The sequence below is a fragment of the Sitophilus oryzae genome, unplaced genomic scaffold, assembly GCF_002938485.1.
Source record: "Sitophilus oryzae breed Bouriz unplaced genomic scaffold, Soryzae_2.0 scaffold_130_pilon_pilon, whole genome shotgun sequence".
NCBI lineage: Eukaryota > Metazoa > Arthropoda > Insecta > Coleoptera > Curculionidae > Sitophilus > Sitophilus oryzae.
In genome coordinates, this window is record NW_022145960.1 from 1,553,409 (window position 1) to 1,579,168 (window position 25,760).

At 30.1% G+C, this 25,760-nt stretch overlaps 1 protein-coding gene across 3 annotated transcripts; it reads left to right on the forward strand.

Annotated features, from left to right (window-relative positions):
• Positions 1–4,383: 4,383 nt before the first annotated feature.
• LOC115874980 (NADPH-dependent diflavin oxidoreductase 1) lies at positions 4,384–25,459 on the forward strand. 3 transcript variants are annotated; one of them, XM_030890297.1, is made up of 7 exons: positions 4,386–4,500; positions 4,642–4,811; positions 5,147–5,398; positions 5,455–5,599; positions 9,520–10,188; positions 10,254–10,471; positions 25,123–25,459. In XM_030890297.1, exons 2-7 carry the CDS (start codon positions 4,747–4,749, stop codon positions 25,346–25,348), a joined length of 1,575 nt encoding a protein of 524 aa, XP_030746157.1. In that variant the 5' UTR covers positions 4,386–4,500; positions 4,642–4,746; the 3' UTR covers positions 25,349–25,459. The 3 variants fall into 3 exon arrangements, with proteins under 3 accessions (XP_030746156.1, XP_030746155.1, XP_030746157.1); XM_030890296.1 differs by having other exon boundaries at positions 4,384–4,811; positions 9,520–10,192; positions 10,276–10,471; XM_030890295.1 differs by having other exon boundaries at positions 4,384–4,811.
• Positions 25,460–25,760: the final 301 nt, after the last annotated feature.

Sequence of the window (25,760 nt, forward strand, 5' to 3'; positions counted from 1 at the left end):
GTTTTTACAAATTGTAAGTTTTGGATTCGTTGAAGGACTATTAGAGCTACAATTTAAAAATATTTTTACAAGATACAGAGTGTCCAAAATAAATAAAAAATATCAAAGTTATATTTTTTAAACGGAACACCCTGTATATTATTACATTTTCAGTTTCCACGATTAAAATAAAGGTAAATTTGATTAAGGTTTATTACACTTAAACCTTACCGTTTTTGAAATATTTTCCATTTTGTGAAATTGCAGTAAAAATTTTAAGGCTTCATTTCTCCAAGGATATCAAAGTTTTTAATACTAAATATTTACTGAAGTTTATTTATTGATCCGTTATTCTGTTGTAATAATAAAAATAATACTACCTCATACAGAGTGTCTAAAAATTTATTTTAAATAATTTCTAGTTTTAAACGCCAATAACTTCTTTAATTTAAATGGAACACCCTATATATTTTAGGAGAATCAGATGCACAATTTAATTGTCTATCAAATTGTATTATACCATTTTTTACCTATCCCTTCAAGTTTTCGGAGAAAATGCATTTTCTTATAATTAAGACCTCATTTATCAATATACCCATGGAATATTAACATTTTAGATTGTTTTTAAAGCAACAAATGTACAAAATGTACAGGCTAGTAATATTAGCCCATTGTATGCAAAAAGAAAACTATTTAAATCTTTATAAAAGAGAGAGAGAGTATACCATTAATTAATTTAATTAATTACATACTTAATTGTGTTCGTTAATAAATTATTCTAAATAAATGTGGATTTGAATCAGAAATCAATATAATAATAAGTTACGAAAATGAACGTCTCTGTTGTTATATATAAGCATTTATTAAAAAATGAAATATCATTTTTAAGGTGTTACTTTTTACCATACTGTCTAATACACATACAAAATTCAGTTTTTTAGTATTTGGGGCAATTATTATTAATTTTTAAGTTTTTTTTTTATTTTTTAATGAAATAAGCTATTTATATCGACAATATTAGTATCTGTACTCTTTAAAAATTTGGTACATCTTTAAAAATAATCTAAAATGTCAGTATTCCATGGGTATATTGATAAATAAGTTCTAAATTACAAGAAAATGCATTTTCTACGGAAACTTGAAAAGATAGGTAAAAAATAGCATAATACAATTTGATAGACAATTAAATTGTGCATCTGATTCTCATAAAATATACAGGGTGTTCCATTTAAATTCAACAAGTTATTGCCGTTTAAAGCTAATAATTATTTAAAATAAATTTTTAGACAGTCTGTATAAGGTAGTATTATTTTTATTATTTCAACACAATAACTGATCAATAAATAAACTTCAGTAAATATTTAGTATTAAAAACTTTCATACCCTTGGAAAAATGAAGCCTTAAAATTTTTACTGCAATTTTACAAAATGGAGAATATTTCAAAAACGGTAAGGTTTAAGTGTAATAAACCTTAATCAAATTTACCTTTATTTTAATCGTAGAAACTAAAAATGTAATAATATACAGAGTTCTATTTAAAAAAAAACACAACTTTACACAACTTTAATATTTTTTATTTATTTGGGACACTCTGTATCTTGTAAAAATATTTTTAAATTGTAGCTCTAATAGTCCTTCAACGAACCCAAAACTTACAATTTGCAAAAATCTAATCGTTTAGCTACAATACTCCGTGTCGTATGTGGTGAACAACCCTGTATTTCCTTAAGTTTTAGTATTTAAAGTAGCGCTTTAAATTATCTGTAGTTAGTGAAGGAGAAGACATTAAGACTTTTTCTAGAGTGATTACTTTTATCTTTATATATCCATTTTTTTGTGGTAAAAAATGTTTTAAGATCTGTGCCTGAAGCTTTGAACTTAATTTGTAAATATAGGTATATTAATGATATTTATTAAAAGATCTCAATGTAGAAAAACTGATTTTTTAAGTACATATGCATTTCATATGTTGAGAATTTAAATCTGCTAGTTTTGTAAACTCAAGTTTAGGTACTTTATTTCCTATTGATACTGCTGGATCTGTTTCAATGAATTGTTATATTCCTTAATATGTTTAGTAAAATAATGCAATGCCAAGATAATACTGGTTATAAGTTGAATTAGTATCAAATAATTAGTTTTGATAGAATTTGTAATACATAATGATTATTGTTTTAATTTCAAACTAAAAATTTGTAGAGAGTTGTGAAGAAAATATTGTGATGTGAAATTTATTTTGTACTGTAACATTCCGTACTTAACTTTATAAGTATTCCATACTTTTTTTATTTTATTTTGACTGTGCAATTTTATACATTCCATTTTTATATATACTTTTTTATACATTTTTATTGTGATTTTTTAAAATAAATTCCTGTGAATTAGAGAATTTTTGTTTTGATTTAAACCTTTCTGCTGTTTTTATATTGTTTATCAATTTTGCAATCTAGACTTTATACAGGGCGAGTCTTAAATAAGTGCAAATATTTTCAGGGCTGGTAGATCTCGATAAAAGAAACATAATTTCTCTTTACCGTTTTTCAAATAAATCCAAAATAACGGAGTTATTTTACTTTGAAAATTTTCCAAAATATATTTTGCCAAAATTTTGAGAACCACTGGATCTTTTCTGGATTTCTTTCTTGTAAATTTAATCTACCGTCTATGTTGTCATATTATCAACAAATAATGTTTTTAACTGAAAACTAAAAAAAATTTCCAAATTTTTTTTTCAAAAAATTCCTAATTTTAATTTTTTTCACGAAAAAACCTCATAATCGTGTTTCTGGGGTCGAAATATACTACTACTAAAAGTATTTGCACTTATTTAAGACTCACTCTGTATTTGATTTATTAATTTTGTTAAAGAGAAGTGTATTTTTACTTCTCAATTCAAAAAATACAAATGTTCTAGTATTATATACCGACCTGGTCATTTTAGAAGTGTGGTCTGGATTTAAAAGTGTGAAGTGTGACGGAGAATAATATAAATGTCCGGTTAACAGACAGAGAGACAAAATAAAAACCGGCTTGCAGTGTTGCCGGTTTTTACGTTTGCCGGAAAATGTGGTTAGAAGAAAATAAATTATTTTAAAAACTTTTATGTATAATACTGAAATTAAGATAAAATAAAAGCTAAATATAATCCATTACAGCTGTAGTAAAATGAGTAACTAATTGTGAAAAATAAACTTCCAACCCTAGATGCAACATTTTTCGGAAACGCTTACTTGTGAAACGTGCGGTTTGAAATTTTGATGCAAAATCCGGCAATACCGCGTAGAAGAAATGTATCAACCCAACTTTGTTCTCTCTTTAATACATTTGATTTGTCATTAAGCTGCCTACATCTACTACCTACTGTCTTACACGTTAAAATCTAGACTACACTTCTAAAATGGCCAGGTCGGTATAGTCTGTCCACAGAAAGATTTCGACAGAGAACATCCAAAAAATGACAGAAAATACAATTTGCCTGTAAATTAAAATGAGAGACAAAACTGTCATTTGCCAGGGATTCTCCCGTTAGACAGACTATAGTTTCTTACCAGTGAAGAATTATTTCCTCTATTTTTGGTCATCTTCTGTACGTGGGGACTGCACAAGTCACTATTTTAGTCTTTTTCAGTGATTTGCCATAAATATTACTGTTAATTTAAGTTCTGACACACAATAGTCTTCTATATTTACTACCTCTGGACAAAACAAATTATAGAATAAATAATAAATAACAAAATAAGTGCAAAAAAGCCCAACAAATCCGTAAAATTTCAAATCAAATTCAAATGTGTCAATTGAAAGGTCAAACAGAACGGTCAAAAATGGCGATTCTGTGATTCATGCTATACATATAAGAGGTATGGTATAACTCCTGTCTTAATTTTATTATTCAAAATTTAGAACTTTACTCAAGACTTCGCTATATATTTCTAACAAAGAGCAGATATATCCTAAGTAAATATAAGAGGTATAGTCTGTCCAACGAGCCGGGAAAGATTTCGACAGACGACATCCAAAATATGACAGATAATACAATTTGCTTGTGAATTAAAATAACAGACACAACTGTCAATGTAAGGGGTCTTCCCGGTTGGACAGACTCTAATTTAAAAATATTACTATTATTAAAAAATATTGATTTAAAGACTGATTAATTTTGTCTTCACTCTTTAGTCAGGCACTTCTAATTACTGCCGTATCGAGCGCTGCGATCAGAATTTTTAAACTCAATTGAAATGCACCAAGCATTTTATTCTGTAAACTTTGACCAAGCTATGCGTATATGTGCCTTTTTCTCTTCTCAATCTAGGGAAATTTGCCTAGACCTGACAACAATGGAAAACTCACTAGGGAATTAATTTTAGTTGGAAAATAAAGTTGGAATAGTTGGCTACATTGGAGATAAATGTGTCAATGTCAATGCGATTTAACCTTAAAATGAGAGTTTTCAAAAAATATCTTATTTGACGAAATACTACTATTTAGCAAAGTTTCTTTAAAAACTCGGATAGACAAATACTGTAAGTTATGTTACGTGCGAGAAATTACGCAATATGTTTTTTTTAAACAAAAAAATCACAATTTTATATGGCTCTCAAACTGGAAATGCTCAAGACTTGGCAGAAAGAATTTGGCGAGAATCGAAACGATTTTATTTTCAGAGTAGTGTTTCAACCTTGAACGAGTACGATGTTTCCCAGATAGCTCAAGAAAACTGTTTGATAATTGTTTGTTCGACCACAGGTCAAGGAGACGAACCAGAAAATATGAAGAAGTTTTGGAAATTGTTGTTACGAAGGAGTTTGCCCTCAGATTTATTAAGTGATGTAAGGTATGAATAATTTAAAGTATCTTATCACTGTGCTAGACAATGCCCTATAAATTATTCTTACAAAGTGTATTAATTAAAATATAAAAGTTATCAAAGGTTCTTGACCTATAATTCAGTAAATATGATATTTATAAAAATTTATTATTATTTTATCTTGAATCTCTTTTAAGACATTCCGAAACAGTTACAAAAAATAGACAGCTTTTTTTAAGTAGTTGTAAATATCTTATTGTAAAATATTGTTCATTCTTATGTGTAGGGTATTGTGAATTTTATGACATTTGTATTATAATTATACATGATCTAAATCTTCTCTTATTCGTATATATATTTAGGTTTGCTATACTTGGTCTTGGCGATTCTAGTTACACAAAGTTTAATTTTGTTGCTAAAAGACTCTATAAACGTATTCTGAACCTAGGAGGAGAACCTATCTTGCCTATTGGGTTAGCTGATGATCAACATGATCTTGGTTACGATGCCATAGCAGATCCATGGATAGAGAATTTGTGGTTGAAATTAACAGAAACTTATCCTTTACCGCATGGCATTGAGCCCCTTCCAAAGAATTTACCTATATTACCTAGGTAGTATTTTCACATTAAAGTGTTTAATATGATAAATATATCGAATTAAATTTTAGATGGAATATTGAAAAAGATGGTAAATTATTAAAAATTAATAATATAAATAAAAATCATTCTTTATATTATTCCACAAGAGCAAATAATGAATTTTGTACAGTTGTTCTAGATAATGTGCGGCAAACAGACTTACATCATTTTCAGGTAAGCATTTTTTATTTACTGTGGGAAAAACAAACAAAATTCTATTTCAAACTAGGTGCTTTTTTACAAGAGTAAAATAATTAAGAATTAAATAAACATCGAATTAAATTGAAGGGTCCAGGGGAAAAACATGATAAGCGCCATTTCACTAATTTTACAGATTTTCGTGTCCTTATTTACTGGACAATATAGTACCAATATTTTTTAAAAAAATTGACAAAAATAATTTATATTTGCATAAATTGTATTTTTTGAATATTTATTTTTCTTAAAATTTTTTCATTATAACATATTTCATTATGGATATGTATAATTATGATGGTCAGTTGACTTTTTTTCTTAAAGAAATCAGTAAAATACAAAAATCATGCATTAATGCAGAGCTACAAGCTCACAGGGAACGTAAGTCTTTTTTTGATTTAAAACATTTTAATGACGTCATTTGATTTCAAGTCATATTTCGAAAGCTGACTTAAAGTTTAAGTCACTTTCAAAATGATTTGTAATTTAAGTCTTTATCCGGAATTTAAAAAGACATAAGTCATTAAAAAAGGCTCTTTTAAAAGATTTAGTCAGAGTTTTTATATATTTTTATGATAAATTTTTAACAGCGGAATTTCCTTTTGAACTTGTATATCTGTTCATAAAGGAGTAACCTTGTACAACACACAAAAATGGGACATCATATAAAATACAAAGTACCTCAAAATTTAATTTTATATAAGTTGTGTTTTTATGTTCTTGATGTTTCTATTATTATTATTATTATTATTATTATGTATATATACAGGGTGGCGCACCTTATTCGCCTCGGAAGTAAACCGGAAAGATGTAGAAGCAAAATATTTTATGGGTATATGTGGAGAGGCAATGTGCACAATTTAAAATTATCTTGTAACATACAGGATGTTTCAGAACTAAGATTCATACCAAAGTTATATTTTTTCTTATGGAACACCCGGTATTTTATTTCATTTTGGGATTCTTGAGCCCAAAAAAGGCATTTATTATAAGGGTTAAATATGTCTAAAATCCTTGGTTTTTGTGATATTTAAAGATATTAAAATTTGCATGCTACAATAGAATAGATTATTAACACCCTGTACATTACTTTTCAGAATTAATTGTTGTGCTGAGTTTAAAGGTAGAGAAATAAACTTTACGGAAACATGTTATTGCTTCCTTAAATTTATACAGGGGTATCCAAAATTGCTGGTTTATTTTAAATATATATTTTACATAAAAACTTCATTATTTCAAATACAACGCCCTGTATTTTTTTAAATAAATCGAAGCAGATTCAATTGCTCTTTCAAACTATATTAGGGTTTCCTATACCTATCTAGTTCAGATTTTGAATAAAGAGCAATTTTTCAAAAAAATGGCAACCAAGATGTTTGTTTCTAGTGACAGTTAGTAGCTATTTTCAAAATCGAACTTAGTTTATGGACTTATTTAAATTTATACCAGTTTACTTTTATTTAATTTACCTACAATAGTTTAATAAATAATATTTATTAAATATGTATTCATTATTCTATCAAGAAAAACGAAGAAGTAATTCTTTGATTTATTTTACGATGACTTGTAGATATATGGATTTTCTATAAAAGAGCCAATTACGGCAAATTCATTTTCTTCACTCCTAACGACAGGTTTCTGCCAAATAGTTTTTTTTTATAAACCACACTACCAGCTCTGCGAAATAGGACAAGTATATAGTTTCCTATTTGGATATCTTTGGGCATAAGCCCTTGAGGCCAAGAAGAAATTTTCCTCACAAAATAAAATCACTAGTAACACATCCATTCGTTGCGCCAGCAGATACTGCTTTATTTTTCTTGATAAAATAATGAATATAGTAAACGCCACGAATGTTTGGGAGTGATTCATCGCTTGATGAAGTTAGAATCGACACGCGCGCTATCATTTTTACATTAAAAACGTAAATTTTTACCGCAGACGTAGGTTTTTAAAGGCCCGGTCTAATCATCTGCCTGCGCTCCTCCTACTTATTCTAAAATGTTAGCGAGATTGACAAAGACGATACTATATCGCGTTTCTTTGATTGATTCGTTTTTGTGCGTCAGTCCATTGGTGTGCTTGCAGTGCGACCAATGGGGCATTCCATTTTATATTTATAACCAAATATATGTTTTGACAAGACTTTGACAGTTAAAACAACAAATTACAATAGATTATATATTGATTATTATATGACTTGAAATACCACGGCACTGGAATTAAGTTTTATGTACCTTGAACCGATTAGTTCACATGATAGCGACCTTTGAATAAGAAGACTAAGGAAGGAGCATATCAAAAATCTTAGGTACACCGCGATGGGCCTCAAATATGGCCGACTTAAATTCCGGTTTATCAGTGTCGTTCTAATTTTATTTAAAAAATGTAAAACTATGATGTAAGGTAGACGTGGGGTAGACTCAATAATTTGTTGTTTTTTTTTACGTTGTGAATAAATGTTGGTAGTTATTAAAATTGTTATAAAAATATATAATTCTAATAAAAATCGATAAGTTATAATAAGTATTTATTAACACAAACATCCGATACGCTACTGAAGCAGGTAAGTCAAATTAACGTATCTAAATTCTTTGACATCTAATTTTTGACAAGTAGTAAATAAAAGCTAAAATGCAAGAAAATATATAATTTAGTTAATTTAAGTGAATTTCATAAATGATCGGTTTACTACACGTATGTATATTATATAGTCACTTACTAGCGAAAAGTTGTTCCATTATTTCACTCATTTTTTGCCGAGATCTACCGCACGCTACACAACCAACTATTTTAGAGTCTTTCGATAAATCGCGATAGTGTCACTGTTAATTTAAGTTCTGCCACAATTTCCATCTAGATTTACTACCTTTATACAACTATCAGTAGTAGAATAAATAATAAATAACATAAAATAAGCTCCGTAAAGACTGACAAATCCACAAAATTTCAAATCAAATTCAAATGTGTCAAATGAATCGTCAAACAGAACTGTCAAGGATCCCCACCCTAGAGAGCTTTTATGGTGGCTTTTCCGCCCACCATGCATGAATACATGGATAGCATTATGCTCCTTCCTTAGTCTTCTTATTCAAAGATAGCGACCGATAAATCACTCCCAAACATTCGTGGCGTTTACTATACTTACTTACTAAACTATTGTAGGTAAATTTAAGTAAACTGTTATAAATTATAAATAACAATGTCCATAAACTAATGTCGACTTCGAAAATAGTTACTAACTGTTACTAGAAAATTGCCATGGCGACACCAGCCATCTTGATAGCAATTTTATTTAAAAATCGCTTTTTATTCAAAATCTGAGCTAGATAGGTTTTGAGCATTTGAATCTGCTTCGATTTATTTTAAATAATACAAGGTGTTGCATTTAAAATAACGGAGTTTTTATACAAAATATATCCTTAAAATAGATAGCAACTTTTGACAGCCCTGTATAAATTTAAGGAAGCAATATCATTTTCCAGTAAAGTTTATATCTCTACCTTTAAACTCAGCATAAGAATTAATTCTGAAAAGTAATGTACAGGTTGTTAATAATCTATTCTATTGTAGCATGCACATTTAAATATCTTTAAATATCTCAAAAACCAAAGATTTTAAACATATTTAACCCTTATAATAAAAACCTTTTTTGGGCGCAAGAATCCAAAAATGAAATAAAATACCGGGTGTTCCATAAGAAAAAATATAACTTTGGTATGGATCTTAGTTCTGAAACACCCTGTATATTTCAAAATAATTTTAAATTGTGCACAATGTCTCCCCACATATACCCATAAAATATTTTGTTTCTACATCTTTCCGTTTTCGTATAATCAACCGAGGCGAATGAGGTTAGCCACCCTGTATATTTATATTCATACAAGTATTTCTTGCAGGATGTCAGACTTATTAAATTTCAATGTGATTTTCAAGAATATAAGCCTGGGGATCTACTAGTACTAAGGCCAAGAAATCTTGTGTGGAAAATAAATGAATTTAAAAGCGTATTAGAAGAGAATGGCGTTGATATACCTGATCACACTATAATCAAATTAATCGAGAACAATCAGAAAGTACCTGTTCCTGAAGTATTAAAAGCCGAAGTTACTTTTCAGCAACTGTGTGAAGAATATTTTGATTTGTTTTCAATACCCAGAAGAACTGTATTTCAAGTCCTTTCTCAGATAACAGATAGTGAGTTAGAAAGAGAAAAATGTTTGGAATTCACCTCCGCCGAAGGACAAGAAGAGATGTATTCCTATACAAATCGTCCCAAACGGAATATCGTTGAAGTTTTGAGGGATTTTCCGCATGCCACCAAAAATATAACACTGGAAACTTTGTTTGAAATAATTCCATCTATAAAACCCAGGGAATTCTCCATTGCAAGTAGCTTTAAAGTTCATAAACATGAGCTCCATCTTCTGGTAGCCGTAGTCAAGTATAAAACAAATTTGATCAAAGAGAGATTTGGTTTATGTTCCAATTTTTTGTCTGATTTGATATCTGGTGACAGGATTTCGGTATGGTTAAAGCCAGGTTTCTTTAAATTTCCCAAGGATCTGGTTAGTAAGTCTGATTTATGTTAAATAAATAATTAGTAATATTTAATATATTTTCTTTATTATAGAGTGTTCCTGTAATTTTGGTAGGTCCTGGTACTGGCGTGGCACCATTTAGGAGTTACATATATGAAATGACCGCTGGAGAATGTAGTCCAGAAAATCTGATATTATTTTACGGATCCAGGTATAAAGATAAGGATTTTATTATAAAAGACGATGTAGAAAAATGGGTTAATAAAGTGTCTGTAATATGTGCATTTTCAAGGGAACAAGAACACAAGATGTAAGTATAATTTTAAGTGTAAAAGATAAAAATGATATATTTTTAAAAGATATTATTTCTTTCCTTCAGAAGCTTATGCTTGTGAAGAAATAGAATAATTTTCTTTAAAAATACTATTCGATTTTCAAAAACTTTGACTTTTTGTTATTTTTTTATTCTTCATTATCATTATTATTAAATAGTATATAGTAATTATAGTAATAGTAATTTGTTGCGAGAAACGTGAGGAAAGTAAGGTTAAGGCCGACAAAATGGATGAGAGAAAACTAAAAAGTATTGTGAGGGATTTGTTTAAGGAATTTTTTAGTCCCTTCAAACAATCTATGCAGCAAGAAGTGAACGAAATTAAGAATTCTGTGCAATATATGTCAGATAAATTTGAGGAACAAAGGAACAAAATGGACGAAATGTTGGCCGAAATTAAAAAACTGAGAGATGAAAAGGCACTTCTGCAGCAAAGAGTAAATCTGTTGGAACGCAAAATGAACACAATAGAACAAAAGGAAAAAGAAAATAATTTGGTCGTAGTGGGTATACCAAAACAAAACAATGAGCCTAGAATATCAATCGAAAAAGTCTTTCAAACCATGAAAGTCGAACTAACTGAAGAAGACATTGTGGATGTATATCCAATCAACAAAAACGAAAATGCACTGATAATTGTGAAATGTAAAACTTATACCATTAAAGAAAAAATTATAAAAAGAATAAGGGAATTAAAAGGAATTAAAATAAGTGAATGTGGCTTGGATGGAGGCAGAAAAAATATATATTTTAACGACGATTTGACACAGAAGAACCAGATACTATTTAAAAAAGTGAGGGAGTTTAAAAAGGTAAAGCAATATAAATCAGTGTTTGCCTCAAATGGCAAAAAGGAACAATTCCCATAAGAATTAGAGAGGAAAGTGATTTACTTAAGTATTGATGATTTCGAAAAGTTGTAAATATGTATAAATTAAAGAAAGTAAAGTAAATTTTTACATCCAAAATGAGTAAAAATGTTTACCTAAATCTATTGTATACATAGACTTAAAATAAAATATAGACTGAGCATCTCATTCATAAATAGCTGGAACATGCGGTCAGACACTGTCTTGTTATTGTTGTGTTATTGTTTTAGGTTATAACGAGTGCGACACGAGCTATAGATAGGTTGTCTCTGTCGTAACGGTCGTTCCCTGACGACTCTGCCGAGAAACACAACACTGTCTTTCGTTTCTCAAGTACACCTGAACTCTCCGTATCATAGCCGGGTAATTTTTTTATTTTAATGAAGCTATAAGTAAATTAAAAATATATCGTATTTAAACGTTTTTATATTTTATTAAGATTTAGGACAGGTTTTTTACATAAAAGTTTAGAAAAAACGTCTTAGAGTCCGAAAAGGATAAACATAATAAAATACACGTTATAGAAGAAATTTTATAATCGAAATTACGTAATTTTTGAAATTAATAATAAATTATTAATTTTAGTCAAACATTTACAACCCCTAATATTAATCAAAACCGGATCTATTCCACAGATATAATAGAATCGGCGACAGGGAGAGAAAAAAAAATGATTGTTGTAATTTTTTTTCTAGTTAAGTGATGTCTTATTATGTAAATTAGAGAAAACATAAATCTGTTCCATTAAAGCAAGGAAGGTGATAGGAAGTGGATAAAATAAAAACTACATTTATTTAACTCGGTACTGTCTTTATTATACCGGGTGCGGCTCAAAAGTGGCTCATCCCCATAATTTTTTTATATTTTCAAATAAAAAAACAAGATTTAGTATGTTAGTATATGAAATAAATTAGGATTGATTGACGCATTCAATTGTTTTTGGTCACTTCCTGTGTCACCGGAAATGACTATAACTTTTAATTTTTAAACGGCACCCTCGGTATATTTCTACTTTATTCGATAGAAAATGACACTCTGAATAGAATGAAATATCATATGTCAACTTTTGACATTTTCGCATATGGTTTAATTGTAATTGTAACACGCGGTTCATAACGACAATTTGACTCGAAATACCAAGTGTGTGGTATCAATATATTCATAAAAAAATGCTTTTTCCAAATATGCTAATGAGTCACCCTTGTTCCATTTGAAAAAATTGACATATGTATGATTAAAAATACGATTTGTACATCTTTTAACCGGCCTAGACAAGACACGAAACCTATTAGACAATCAAAACTATTTTTCCAAGGCTCCTTGATTAAAACTTAGTGGATTGAAAAAAACTGATTGAAATTTAAAATAGGATATGTTTTTAAGCGACAATGTCAAAAGTTGACATATGATTGTCATTCTATTCAGAGTGTCATTTTTTATCGAATAAAGTAGCAATATACCGAGGGTGCCTTTAAAAATAAAAAGATGTAATCATTTCGGTAAAACAGGAAGAGACCAAAAACAATTGAATACGTCAATAAATCCTAATTTATGTCATATACCTACTAACCTACAAATCTGTTTTTTTATCTGAAAAAATAAAGAAAGTTATAGGGTTGAGCCACTTTTGAGACGACCCGGTATATTAAAAAATATTGTTTCATAATGTAATATTATTTTAAAATTCTTGTCTGTTATTTTAGATTCTGAAGATAATTTTAGAATAAACCGGAATATATTTTTAATAAAAACATTATTAATTATTAACAGGGTTATAATTATGATTTTGTTACAATGTAAGTAAGTAAATAATGTAATGTAAGAGAAAAAATTCAGATTTTACATTTTACTAAAATATTATCTAAATAAGCGCCTTTCTACAACAACGCCACTGACTCCCAATGGGTAAATTGAGAGTTGCCTACCGGTCAAAAGTCGTTTCAAGACTTAAATGGATTATTTAAGTCAAATTTCTTGCAAATTTGGCACTGGCGAACCATATTTTATAGTTTTTGAACAGAAAAAGTCAATAAAATAAACACTTAAGGACTACAAGCTAAGAAAATGCGTTAATAAAGCCGGGGAGATAGCGGCAACAAAGCTTTACCGCACACGTGCGACACGTACTACAAGGTAGTGATGGGTTGTTATTTAACTATCTGTTATTTTATAACAATTATTTAGAAATAACATAACGCAACCGTTACTGCTTTTAAAAAATAACAGATATAAAATAACGACACGCAGAGATCGAGTGTTCGTGAAACGAAGTCGGCGCTCTGCACCGCCACGAAATTCGATGCTGCTCGAAGCAATTCCAAAAAACAACTAGTATGGATGGAAAACCTATTATTTCGACAACCATCGATACAGGCGGCGAGATACAACGGACAACGGAGTGGGGTATGCGCTACGGCGCGGCGCGTCGTGTTGGGCTGACAACAGCTTAAAAATAATAGGATATAAAAGAAGCAGCTTTTTTGAAACAGTTGCGGGCATAACGCCTGGCTGTCGAGATAACAGGAGTGGGAAAGGAGCGCTGCTGCATCGGTCGATTGTCGATGGAGGCTCGCAACGGGTTGGAGAATAACGCATCAGTTGTTTTAGCTATGTTGTTTTTTTACCTGTTACGAGCATAACAGAACGGCGTTCGAGATAATCGGAGGTTTGAAACAGGTTGGAGAATAACGCATCAGTTGTTTTAGATACATATTGTTTTTCAACCTGTTACGAGCATAACGGGCGGAGGTCGAGATATTATGGCGCTGTATGTTTCAATACTTTGTTATTAAGTTTCAATATTTAAGTATTTATTTATTCTGAAAAATTTTCAGAATAATATTTTAAGATTTTTTAAAAATGTATACAGGGTGTTTTGAAAAATCTGGTCATTGATTAATCACGATCCTGCTTAAAGCCCTTGACGTAAAAAGCTGATTTTTGGAAAACGGATTGACTTTAGGGTGTAGAGGTGCGATAAGAAGGGATTTTTCGAAACTCAAATTCTAAGGGGGTGAAACCACCCTCAAATATTAGAATATTTTTTATTTAAAAACTGGTGAGTTTTTCGAAAAAACTCTTAAACACGTATATTTTATTTTGTTGTTTTACATATTTTGAGATTTTTACAAAATATATACAGGGTGTTTCATAAAATATGACCACTGAGTAATCACTATTCTGCTTAAACTGCTTGACGTTTAAAGCTGATTTTTGGTAAACGGATTGACTGTGGGGTGTAGAGGTGCGATAAGGAGGGGTTTCTCGAATCTCAAATTCCAAGAGGGTGAAAACGCCCCTCAAATATTACAATATTTATTATTTAAAAAACGGTTAGTCTTTCGGGAAAACGATTGGACACGCATAATTTATTTTGTTTTTTTACATATTTTGAAATTTTTTAAAAAATAATACAGGGTGTTCCAAAAAGTTGAGTAATTGATTAACCACGATTCTGCTTAAACTGCTCGACGTTTAAAGCATATTTTTGGCAAATGTGAGAAAATTTTATCCAGTTTGTATGTTAATGGAAATTCTTGCTTTGCTTTATCATCACCATTACAAATTAATAATTCGATGCGAACGAAGTCGCGGGTACAACTTAACAAGTATAGCTAGAGACGTGAGAAATATAAAATAAGAGACGCCCCCCGATGCGCAGTGGACATCCCACAAATTTGCTTCAATCAGATTTTTCGTAGCGTAACTGCATCTCTCTTCCGCCGAATGCGTTCTCTCTCTATCGTGTGCGCGACCGGTGCTATCCCCAAGTCTCTTCCTATATTTGTCAAACTGTACATGCTAGTTTAAGTGTAAAATTAATTCGAACTCTAGTGTGTAGTTGGTTTACTTATGAAGAATATACTACACATTTTCTTATATTGCTATTTTTTGACCGCAAATGGTAAAATCATAACGAAGAGCTTCTCGCCCGTCGAGTGAGATGCACCCTGTACACTGCTACGCAATTCAGAATCTACGCGGATCGAGGGGTAGGGCGTAGGTAGATCGGAATTTATAGATATAGACGAGTGGCGGCATTTTGGCTTTTTTATATCGCAATTTGTAAACAGCGCTTATTTGTAAACAACCCCCGTTTTTAGAGAGGTATTTTAGATAACAATCGATATTTAGAAATGTTATGACACCCTGGAAATACTACCACCGAGCACGTCATTGTTGCAACTGCGTTAATACGCCTGGCGGTGACCGCCTCATATTCTTTCAGATATTTAGCAATAAAATAAAGAAACCTGTTATTTTTAAGCTGTTATTTTAAGCTGTTTTTTATAAATAACTATAACAGTTTCAACTGTTATCTAAAAATAACAGTTTTGCCCATCACTACTACAAGGTAATAAATGAATGAATAGGCTCCCTCGCCTCTAATCGGTGTTGTCATATTGTAAAGAACTTATCCTTATTAAACAGTATCCGACTTATAATTTAGTAGTATAAGGACTATTTAATACATCTATGGAATATTAAAACCTACTTTATTAAACTGTAGTATTAATATCTCAATATATGTGTATAACAAGAAAAAAAATATTGATAATATTAAAGACGTGACAACATAGGTTGGATGAGGAAGGCTCGGTCGACTGTACCCAGAAGTAAACATGTGTACAAAAAAGGTTGTTTGTCCGCGTTGAGATGTAAATAGTGTAGTCTATATTTTATTTTAAGTCTATGATTGTATATAAATATTAGAAGCCTAAGGAATAAGCTGCAAGATCTGATTGATATAATTAAAAACTATCCAGAAAATATTTAATTGATTATACTCACAGAAACTTGGATTTATGAAAACGAAATTGACTTTCTAAATTTACCATCATATTCAGCTGTTCATCACTGTAGAGCAACGAGGGGTGGTGGAACGGCCATTTATATAAAAGATGACTTACACTACATTCAAAATGATATTAAGAGTCTACTACCGGAAGACTGTAATAGTGCATCTATTTATTTACCTGATCAAAAACTCAACATTTATGGTATATATAGGCCACCTCAAAATAAAATCCAAAACTATATAACTAAACTTGATGATATACTGGAAAGACAGAAAGAAGAGTGCATAGTGGTTGGCGACATAAATTTGGATCTTCTAAAAAACTCCCAAGCAGAAAGAGATTACACGAGCTTAATAGAAATGAATGGATACCAAATACAGAACAAAATTTCCAAAGAAAATGCTACTAGAGTGACAGAAAAAAACAGCGTCAATACTTGATCATATAATAACAACCCAGAACATAGACGTAACATTACTATTGAAGACCAGTGCATATCAGACCATAAAACAATATATGTAAAAATCAAGAAAAAAGTGTGTGAAAGAAAAAAAGAAAAAATATCCAGAAAATCACTTAATACCGAGTCATGGCTAACAGCGCTTCAAGACGAAATAGAAAAGGAGGAGATTTCGACGTTCAAGGAACTTGCTGATACAATTAAAACAACAAAACAACAATGCACTAAAGAACACAAAATAAAAATAAAAGAAAACAACCACTGAGTAACAACAGAGTACATTAAAATGATAAAGGAAAGAGATAAGCTATATGTTAGATGGAAAAAAGTCCTAAACAATTTCACAAGAGAAAAATTTACAATGGCTAGAAATGCATTGAATAACCTAAGAAAAGCCCTACAAAAATCCTATGCAGAAAAACGATTTAAGGAAGCGGATGGAAATTATAGAAAAATATGGAATACAATAAATGAAATTGGTGGAAGAAAAACTCAAGCTAAACAAAAAATAAGAAATCTGAAAGACGAAAGTGGAGAGATCTTGGACAATGATAAGGAGAGAGCAAATGCTTTTAATAAATATTTCTCAACCATAGGCCAACAGTTAGCTGCACAGATTAAACATGTTCCAGATGGAAGATTTACAGAAGAAGAAGTGTCAGAATCAATTTTTCTAGAGCCTACAACTCATTCAGAACTGAAATCTGTGAAGAACCGAATAATACATTTAAAAAGCTTTAGTACACCAGGAGATGATGGCATAACTAAGAGCGACCTAATAACTTGTTTTAGTATTATTGAAAACCCTTTAATTAAACTGATAAATGATGTCCTAGAAACTGGCATATACCCAGAAGAATTAAGAATTGGAAAAATAATACCCATCTACAAGAAAGGCCCCCAAACAGATATTGGCAATTATAGACCAATTACACTATTAAGTACGTTATCCAAGATTCTAGAAAAAATGATCAAGAATCGTCTGATCAACTTTATAGAAAAAACATTTAAATTTGATATGAAACAGTATGGTTTCCAGAAAAACAGCAATACACTTGGAGCAACTGTAGATCTACTAGAATATATAAGTGAACAACTCAATCAAAACAAATATGTGGCCACAGTGTTTATTGACTTAAAAAAAAGCGTTCAATACGGTAGATATAAATCTGATGCTGCATAAACTCTCAAAAATGGGTTTCTGTGGAGTGTGTCATGACTTGTTAAAATCCTACTCTACTAATCGAAAAAACACCACAATCGTAAATGACACATGCAGTGATGAACAATATTCAAGAGTGGGGATTGCACAGGGGTCAGTGTTGGGACCTTTACAATACCTTCTATATGTACATAGTTTGAATTTTGCTGGACTTGAGTATTTCATGTTTACAGATGACACTGTACTTGTTCGTGCTGAAGAGTCATGTGATGCGTTAGAAACTAACTTGAACTGTGATCTAAACAAATATTTTATAAATGGCTGTGCTTTAACAAACTGACTGTCAATACTGATAAGACTGTTTATATGATAATAAATCAACGAGGTAAAAACTCATGTAAAATTAATGTAAAACTAAATAATGTATATATAAAAGAAGTTACTAACTATAAATATCTAGGGCTAATTATTACAAATAATTTAACATGGAACATTCGTATAGAAAATGTTATACAAAAAATTGCGCCGATAATCGGATCAATAAAAAGGTGCGCTCATCAATTAAATAACACAACAAAATATCTACTCTATAACAATATGATAGAGCCTCACCTAAGATATTTAATACCATGCTGGGGAACTGCAAGTCAATACATGATGGAACGGCTACAACGAGCACAAAACAAAGCGATAAAGACTATTTTTTCAATTAATTATGGAACTCCTACTAAGCAGTTATATAAACAAGTGCCACTTTTAAATCTTAAACAAATAAAACAATATGAACAATCGAAATTAATTTATTACATAAAAAATAAACTTATTAAAACAAATGTTGCATTAAATAAAAGCAGTGACTATCACTCATATAATACAAGAACTAGAGGGACATACAGAAATAGGTATAGTGCTACAAAAATATGTCAAGACTCTCCAGTATACAGAAGTGTCCAAACATTTAATGATCTTCCAACTACAATCCAAAATGAAGAACGCACAAAACTAAGTAAACAATTAAAAGACTTTTACAAAACCAAACAGTAATGAAACTGTTATAAATTGAACTTATAGATATAAAATTGTTATAATGTGACTTCCTATAATTGAAATTGCTATTGTATAATCTCACTTGTTAAAGTTTTAGATATATTTATAAAAATTGTATTTAGGCCTCGGTGCCACTTATTGTACTGTTTTGAGGTCATTAATAAATAAATTAGAAATTTTTTTTTTCTAGCAGTTTATACTAAATTATTTAAAACTAATACAGGCTGTAAACATACGAAGTCTATATTATATATTCTTTGTTTCGTTTCATGTAGTTTCATTATAATTTTTTTTTGAATAAAAACATAATTTTGAAAAAGTTGTGAAAAAATTAAATAATGCATTTTTAGCTTATTTATGAAAATAAGTATAGATTATATTACATTTTTACATTAGCAGATAACAAGATAAATAAATTAAAAAAATAATATACAGGATATCCCATATAAATATAACAGAAGTTTGACTTGATATTTCGAAAATGACAGGTTTCAGCGAAAACTAGTTATACTCTGTTTTTTTTTCTCAGGTAATATTTCGACAGACGATGACAGAAAAAAGCAGATGACGTCCATACCAATCCATTTATTTAACTAAAAAAGAGAGAGAGTTTCTAATATTTTTTAAGTTAACTATGGATGGAACGGGTGCGTCTCAAAAGTGACTCACCCCCTATAACTTTTTTATTTTTTCAGATAAATACACGAGATTTTGTATGTTAGTATATGACATACATTAGGATTGATTGGTGTATTCAATTGTTTTTGGTCACTTCCTGTTTCACCGGAAATGACTACAACTTTTGATTTTTGAATTGCACCCTCGGTATTTTTTTACTTTATTCGATAGAAAATGACATTCTGAATAGAATGATATATCATATGTCAACTTTTGACATTCTCCCTTAATAAAAAAATGTTTTTTAAAACTCAATCTAGAGTGCCATGGCTATGTTAAAGACACTAATTCTTCATCAAGGAGCCTTGGAAAAATAGATTTGATCGTCTAATGTTTTTAGTGTCTTGTCCTGGTCAGTTAGAAAATGCTCAAATCGTATTTTTCATCATATCTCAATTTTTTCAAATGAAACGAGGGTGGCTCATTACCATATTTGGAAAAAGATTTTTTTTACGAATAATTTGATATCACACACTTGGTATTTCAAGTCAAATTTTCGTTACGAACCGCAAGTTATAATTTCAAATAAACCATATGCGAAAATGTCAAAAGTTGACATATGATATATCATTCTATTCAGAGTGACATTCTCTATCGAATAAAGTAAAAAAGTACCGGGGGTGCCATTTAAAAATCAAAAGTTGTAGTAATTTCCGGTGAAACCGGAAGTGACCGAAAACAACTGAATACGTCAATCAATCCTAATTTATGTCATATACTAACATACCAAATCTCGTTTTTTAACTAAAAAAATAAAAAAGTTATAGGGGTGAGCCACTTTTGAGACGCACCCGGTATATAAATCCGTCATGCGTCATCTGTTGTTGTTTTTAACCAGTTTTATTGGTTTATTTCAAAAATGACAGATCATATTTCAATATTATTGGTTTAACGGAACGATGAACAACAAACGGACGCCGATGTGTATGAATTCGACTTAAGATTTTTGGGAGTTGTCAAACTCTTGCCAAATTATAGATTATAATTTTGTGTCAAATTATGTCAAATAGAAATGATAAATATTTTGCATTTTGGACTCTGTTATTACGTGTTTCGTGTTTTTTTAAATTAAGTGGAGGAAAAACTCAAAAGGGAAATTAAGTGTTGACCTAGACCATGGTTTACAGTTAATATTTGGTGCCCAGAGACAGTTTGCCAGAGATTATGGCCAGAGAGTTTATTAGCCACAAATAAAGTTTGTATCAATGACTAAAGAATCCGAGGACAAATAACACCCGAGAGCAAATTGTGACGATGCCATCAAACAGTGCCCTGGCACATATTTTTCTTAACCTAGCTGTTTGAAGCAATATTTATATTTTTTGATAATTGTTTTGACTACGCCTATGGTGTATCATCCTAATTAATTACGAAAAAAACGTATTAAAATGTTAACAAAAGGTACAAAACTAGTATCGACGTATAGCACATATCAAGTACATATAGATGTTAATTGAAATTGAAGAATAATTATCGAATTCAATAAGAAAACGCTAAAAAGTTGGAGTGGACTGTTTATTTACCTATGAAACGTAACTCCTGGCTCTTTCTTATCGCTGCTGCTTTTACACTTGAAAGCTGAACAACTAATCACCATTATAATAAAGTTTATACAAAGTTTACTACACACAAACTATTAAAAATCGCTAAAATTGTCGCTGGTGACAAAATGATGGCTCATTGTTTGCCACCAAAATAAAAAAAGGTCACAAATTCTGCTGCAGCCCGTATAGGGGCGTTACATGTCCTTGTATTCTTTAGTCATTGGTTTGTATAATATCTTGTATATGATTCCAAAAACTGGAGTATCTGTAAAATAGCAGCACACGATAGGGATAGGTAAATAATAATCATATTGAATAATTATATTGATAAATGTAACAATAAATGCAGAAAGTTGTTTGAGCTTGAAACACGGCTTGAAAGCAGAAAATCTTTTTTGTATCTTTTTGGTATGTGGTGTTTTTTAAAATATACCCTTGCTTGTTTTGTATTAACACATACTGTAATTGTTTTTTCAATTTTATACAGTTTTTTTTTCACAATATTTTGAAGTATAATAATAATTAATTACTTGTCACTCAAATTTTAAATGTATTAATTTTCTGCTATGCGTTCCAATTGTACCAACTTATTTCTTTGTAAAATAAAATAAACTACTTTGAAAATAAAATGATAGACATCTCTATCACTGTCAAGGATCTTATCATTGGATAGACTATACGCCAATTCTAAGTGAAAAACTCTACGGGACTCAATCTTTGCCTTTTATATAATATACTAGCGTGTACCAGCGACTTCGTTCGCGTCGAATTAATCATTTGGAATGTGATGATAAAGCAAAGCAAACATTTCCATTAACATACAAACTGGATAAAATTTTCTCACATTACGTCAGCATGAGAAAAAACAATATGGCGATATTATTATATAACTTGGTAATATTTGAGGGGTAGTTTCATCTCGTTCGAATTTCACTTTCGAAAAATCCGTTTGCCAAAAATAACTTTTTTACGTCAAGCAATTTAAGCAGGATCGTGGTTAAGAAATTACCCAACTTTTTAGAACACCCTGTATGATTTTTTAAAAAATTCAAAATATCTAAAAAGAAACAAAAAAATAATGCTTGTCCAAGCGTTTTCCCGAAAGACTAACCGTTTTTTAAATAACAAATATTGTAATATTTGAGGGACGTTTTCACCCTCTTGGAATTTGAGATTCGAGAAACCCCTCCTTATCGAACCTCTACACCCCACAGTCAATCCGTTTGCCAAAAATCAGCTTTAAACGTCAAACAGTTTCAGAATCGTGATTACTCAATGGTTATATTTTATGAAACACCCTGTATAAATTTATAAAAAATCTTGAAATATGTAAAACAACAAAATAAAATATACGTGTTTAAGAGTTTTTCCGAAAAAGTCACCGGTTTTTAAATAAAAAATATTTTAATATTTGAGGAATAGTTTCACCCCCTTAGAATTCGAGTTTCGAAAATTCCCTTCTTATCGAACCTCTACACCATAAAGTCAATCTGTTTTCCAAAAATCAGCTTTTACGTCAAGCGCTTTAAGCAGGATCGTGATTAATCAATGACCAGATTTTTCGAAACACGTGTTTTAAGTGTTTTTTCGGAAACTTGACCGTTTTTTAAATAAAAAATATTGTAATATTTGACGGGTAGTTTCACCCTCTTGGAACTGGAAATTCGAAAAGTCCCTTCTTATCGAACCTCTACACCCTAGAATCAACCTGTATGCCAAAATTGAGCTTCTCACGTTGAGTGGTTTGAGCAGGATCGTGATTAATCAGTATGTCAGTCAGTTAAGGATTTTATATATTAGCCTTGTTTATATATTCTTAAAGTTGTTCAACCGACTAGACAAAATGTGCTGCCAACTGGAGGACAAATCGTGAACCTTTCAGGGCGGAGTCAAAAATATCGATTATTTTCGTTATTTTCCTCAGAGTAATGTAATAATATAGCCCCGGGTTTCTGCGAACTTTAATAGTGATCAGCTGATTAAGAAATTTAACGAAACTTTTATTTTATTGTAAATTGTGGATTATTTTTGCCTGTTATTTTAAGAATTCTAAACCGTATTAACCTGTATTAACAAAGAAATTATTATTTCGATATGTTGGTACATTATTTATAATTTATGATAATGCTAATTATTGCTATTAATAAAAATTTAAAAAAAAGTTACATACCTATTTTAATTTGATTTAATGCAGGTTTATAAAGGAATTATTTCATTCTTAGATTATTTTATTCTAAATTGAGTGCTTTACGAATTTTACGATATTTTTTTTGAAAACATAAAACTTTTTACATTTTTGATGCCAACTAATTGGTATGGTATTATTGGTATGGGAATTAGCCAAGAAACCATACCTATATCGCTGAAAACCTTAAAGAATTGCGTTTTTTATGAAGTCATGGCTAACTAGGGTTTCCATTTAAAAAAACATGTTTGTATCATATGTCAAAAATGACAGGCTTTAGAAAAAAAACAGAAAACACAGACCCATTAGGTATGTGATTATCTACAACTTTTATCGATCGATGATATCTCCCGATCGATGATATTTCCTATATAATTTTACATATAAAATGACAACGATCTTCATTTCATAGCCATCGTTGACGCCGTTTTTATTCGATTATACGGTAGATTATAATGGAATTAGAGGCAAGTTTTAAAATAGCCAAAATTTGTTTTTTTCGAAATGTCTAGTAAGCCTTGAACTTCTCCGAAAAATCTGAAAGGTGCATATTTATGACCCCACAAAACTGCAATTCTTTCCTCATTTAACCGACTCTCTATCTCCAGTAGTTTCCGAGATACCCATAGAGAACATTGTAGGAAACTCACCTTGTATAGTATTTAGAAACTAACTATTATTATTATTTGACTAGATTAATTTGATTAATAAGATTCGATTAATTTAATTTAAAATAAATTTGATCTGATTTTTTTTTCGTATATTCTACTACCAGAAAACAAAAATTATATGATAACAAATTTTCAACGAAGTTGAAGGAAGATATGTATCTGTCACAATAGTTAATAGAATTACTACAATTAAAGAAGAAAAACAAAAAGAAAAAATACCCAAATACCTTCACCTTCTACTCATCTACAAAATAAACGAATATAATCTCTTATAAAAACACTACACAAATACTTCTTGTATTTTACACTGAAAAAATTATCAAACTTACTAATTAATCATACAAAAAGAAAAAATAACCAAATTATCCCTTCACCTACCACTTAACTACAAAATAATAAACTATAAAAACACTACTATTTCTGGTATTCTACACTAAACATTATAATTAAACTTAATAAAATTAATCTAATTTTACACTACAACTATAAAGAAATAACATTTTTTAAAACTAGAAGAAACAGAACTTCGATACGTGCGACCAGTATAATAGATCAAGCCGACAAAGAATATAAAATACTTAAAAAATGTGCATTCAGAAAGAAAAAATATCTCGAAAATGATCTAAACAAACATTTTTTTTCTTATCAGTGAAAAGCATCGGCCTCGTCGGCCTTGCGGGATTTGTCGGGTATTTACAATGGTCAAATTGTATAATTCCCAGCTTTTAATAGCATATCTAATAGACAAAAAGTATCTGGTCGATTAGTAACCAATTGGCACAGTCCGAAAATTATCGATTTTTATTTTCTCTGTTTTTATTGGTCGCTTCAAAATTCAGAGTAACAAAAAATATTTTTCTGTAGTAAAAGACTGTGAAATACGCCCCGCCATCTGGTTGGTGCTTTACATCCATAAACGTCTTAGGTTGAGCTACTTTAAAAATTCATATACAAGGATATTAGTATAGATAAGTTATAAGATAACCAAGATATGAAGGGGGTCGAAAAATGCAAGCTTTTCAACTTTCGACAAATTTGTATATAGCATTTTTAGTTTCATAAAAAAGTAGTACGGTGATGTGAAAACCGCATCTTTGTATCTCTACTCATAAACGAGAAACCCCAGAAAACACACGAAAATGGGACACCCTGTACAAGCCAATAATAATATTATTATGTTAGATATTTATTTTTGGTTTCTTTTTCTTTCAGCTACGTGCAGGATAAAATTCGAGAACATGGTGAATTGGTTTGGAGAGCTTTAGAAAAAAAGGGATACGTTTTTATTGCAGGCAATTCAAAGAATATGCCTCAGGCGGTACGAGAATCCTTTATTAATGTATGTGAGAAATGGGGCAACTTAAGTAATACAGAAGCTGTAAGATTTATTGAAGTGATGGAAAAAGAAAACAGATACCAAACCGAATGTTGGTCATAGTCTAAATAACAAATTTTAGAAGATATTAAATAAATTTGTATAGAAATACCAAATACATTTTATATTTATAACGATTGTTGAACAAATTATACATTACTATTGTTTCAAGAACTATTCTTTATTTCATTTACAAGATCTTTTTTAACACCATTTCCTTTCAGAAATTGATAGTCTAACTGGTTTTCACTATCAGAATGTAATGTCCTAAACAACTTTTGAGATACAGGGCGGTAAAATCTTCTGAAAAAAAAATGTTCGTGATAACTCTATGTTATTAAGATATCTTTATGGATTTTGATACACATCTCCTATGCATCAAAATACTTTTTTTTTATGTACAAACAATTTTATTTACTTCAACCAGTGGCGCCCATACGGGTTTTATATTGAATATTCTTGTAGAAAAAGATGG

What these genes read in the sequence shown, in the direction of transcription:
- LOC115874980 (XM_030890295.1), top strand. Translation starts at nt 4,534, where the DNA reads ATGTTTTTTTTAAACAAAAAAATCACAATTTTATATGGCTCTCAAACT. An exon ending in GATTTATTAAGTGATGTAAG is followed by an intron (nt 4,812 to 5,146) that starts GTATGAATAATT and finishes ATATATATTTAG; the next exon opens with GTTTGCTATACTTGGTCTTG. An exon ending in AGGGAACAAGAACACAAGAT is followed by an intron (nt 10,472 to 25,122) that starts GTAAGTATAATT and finishes TTTTTCTTTCAG; the next exon opens with CTACGTGCAGGATAAAATTC.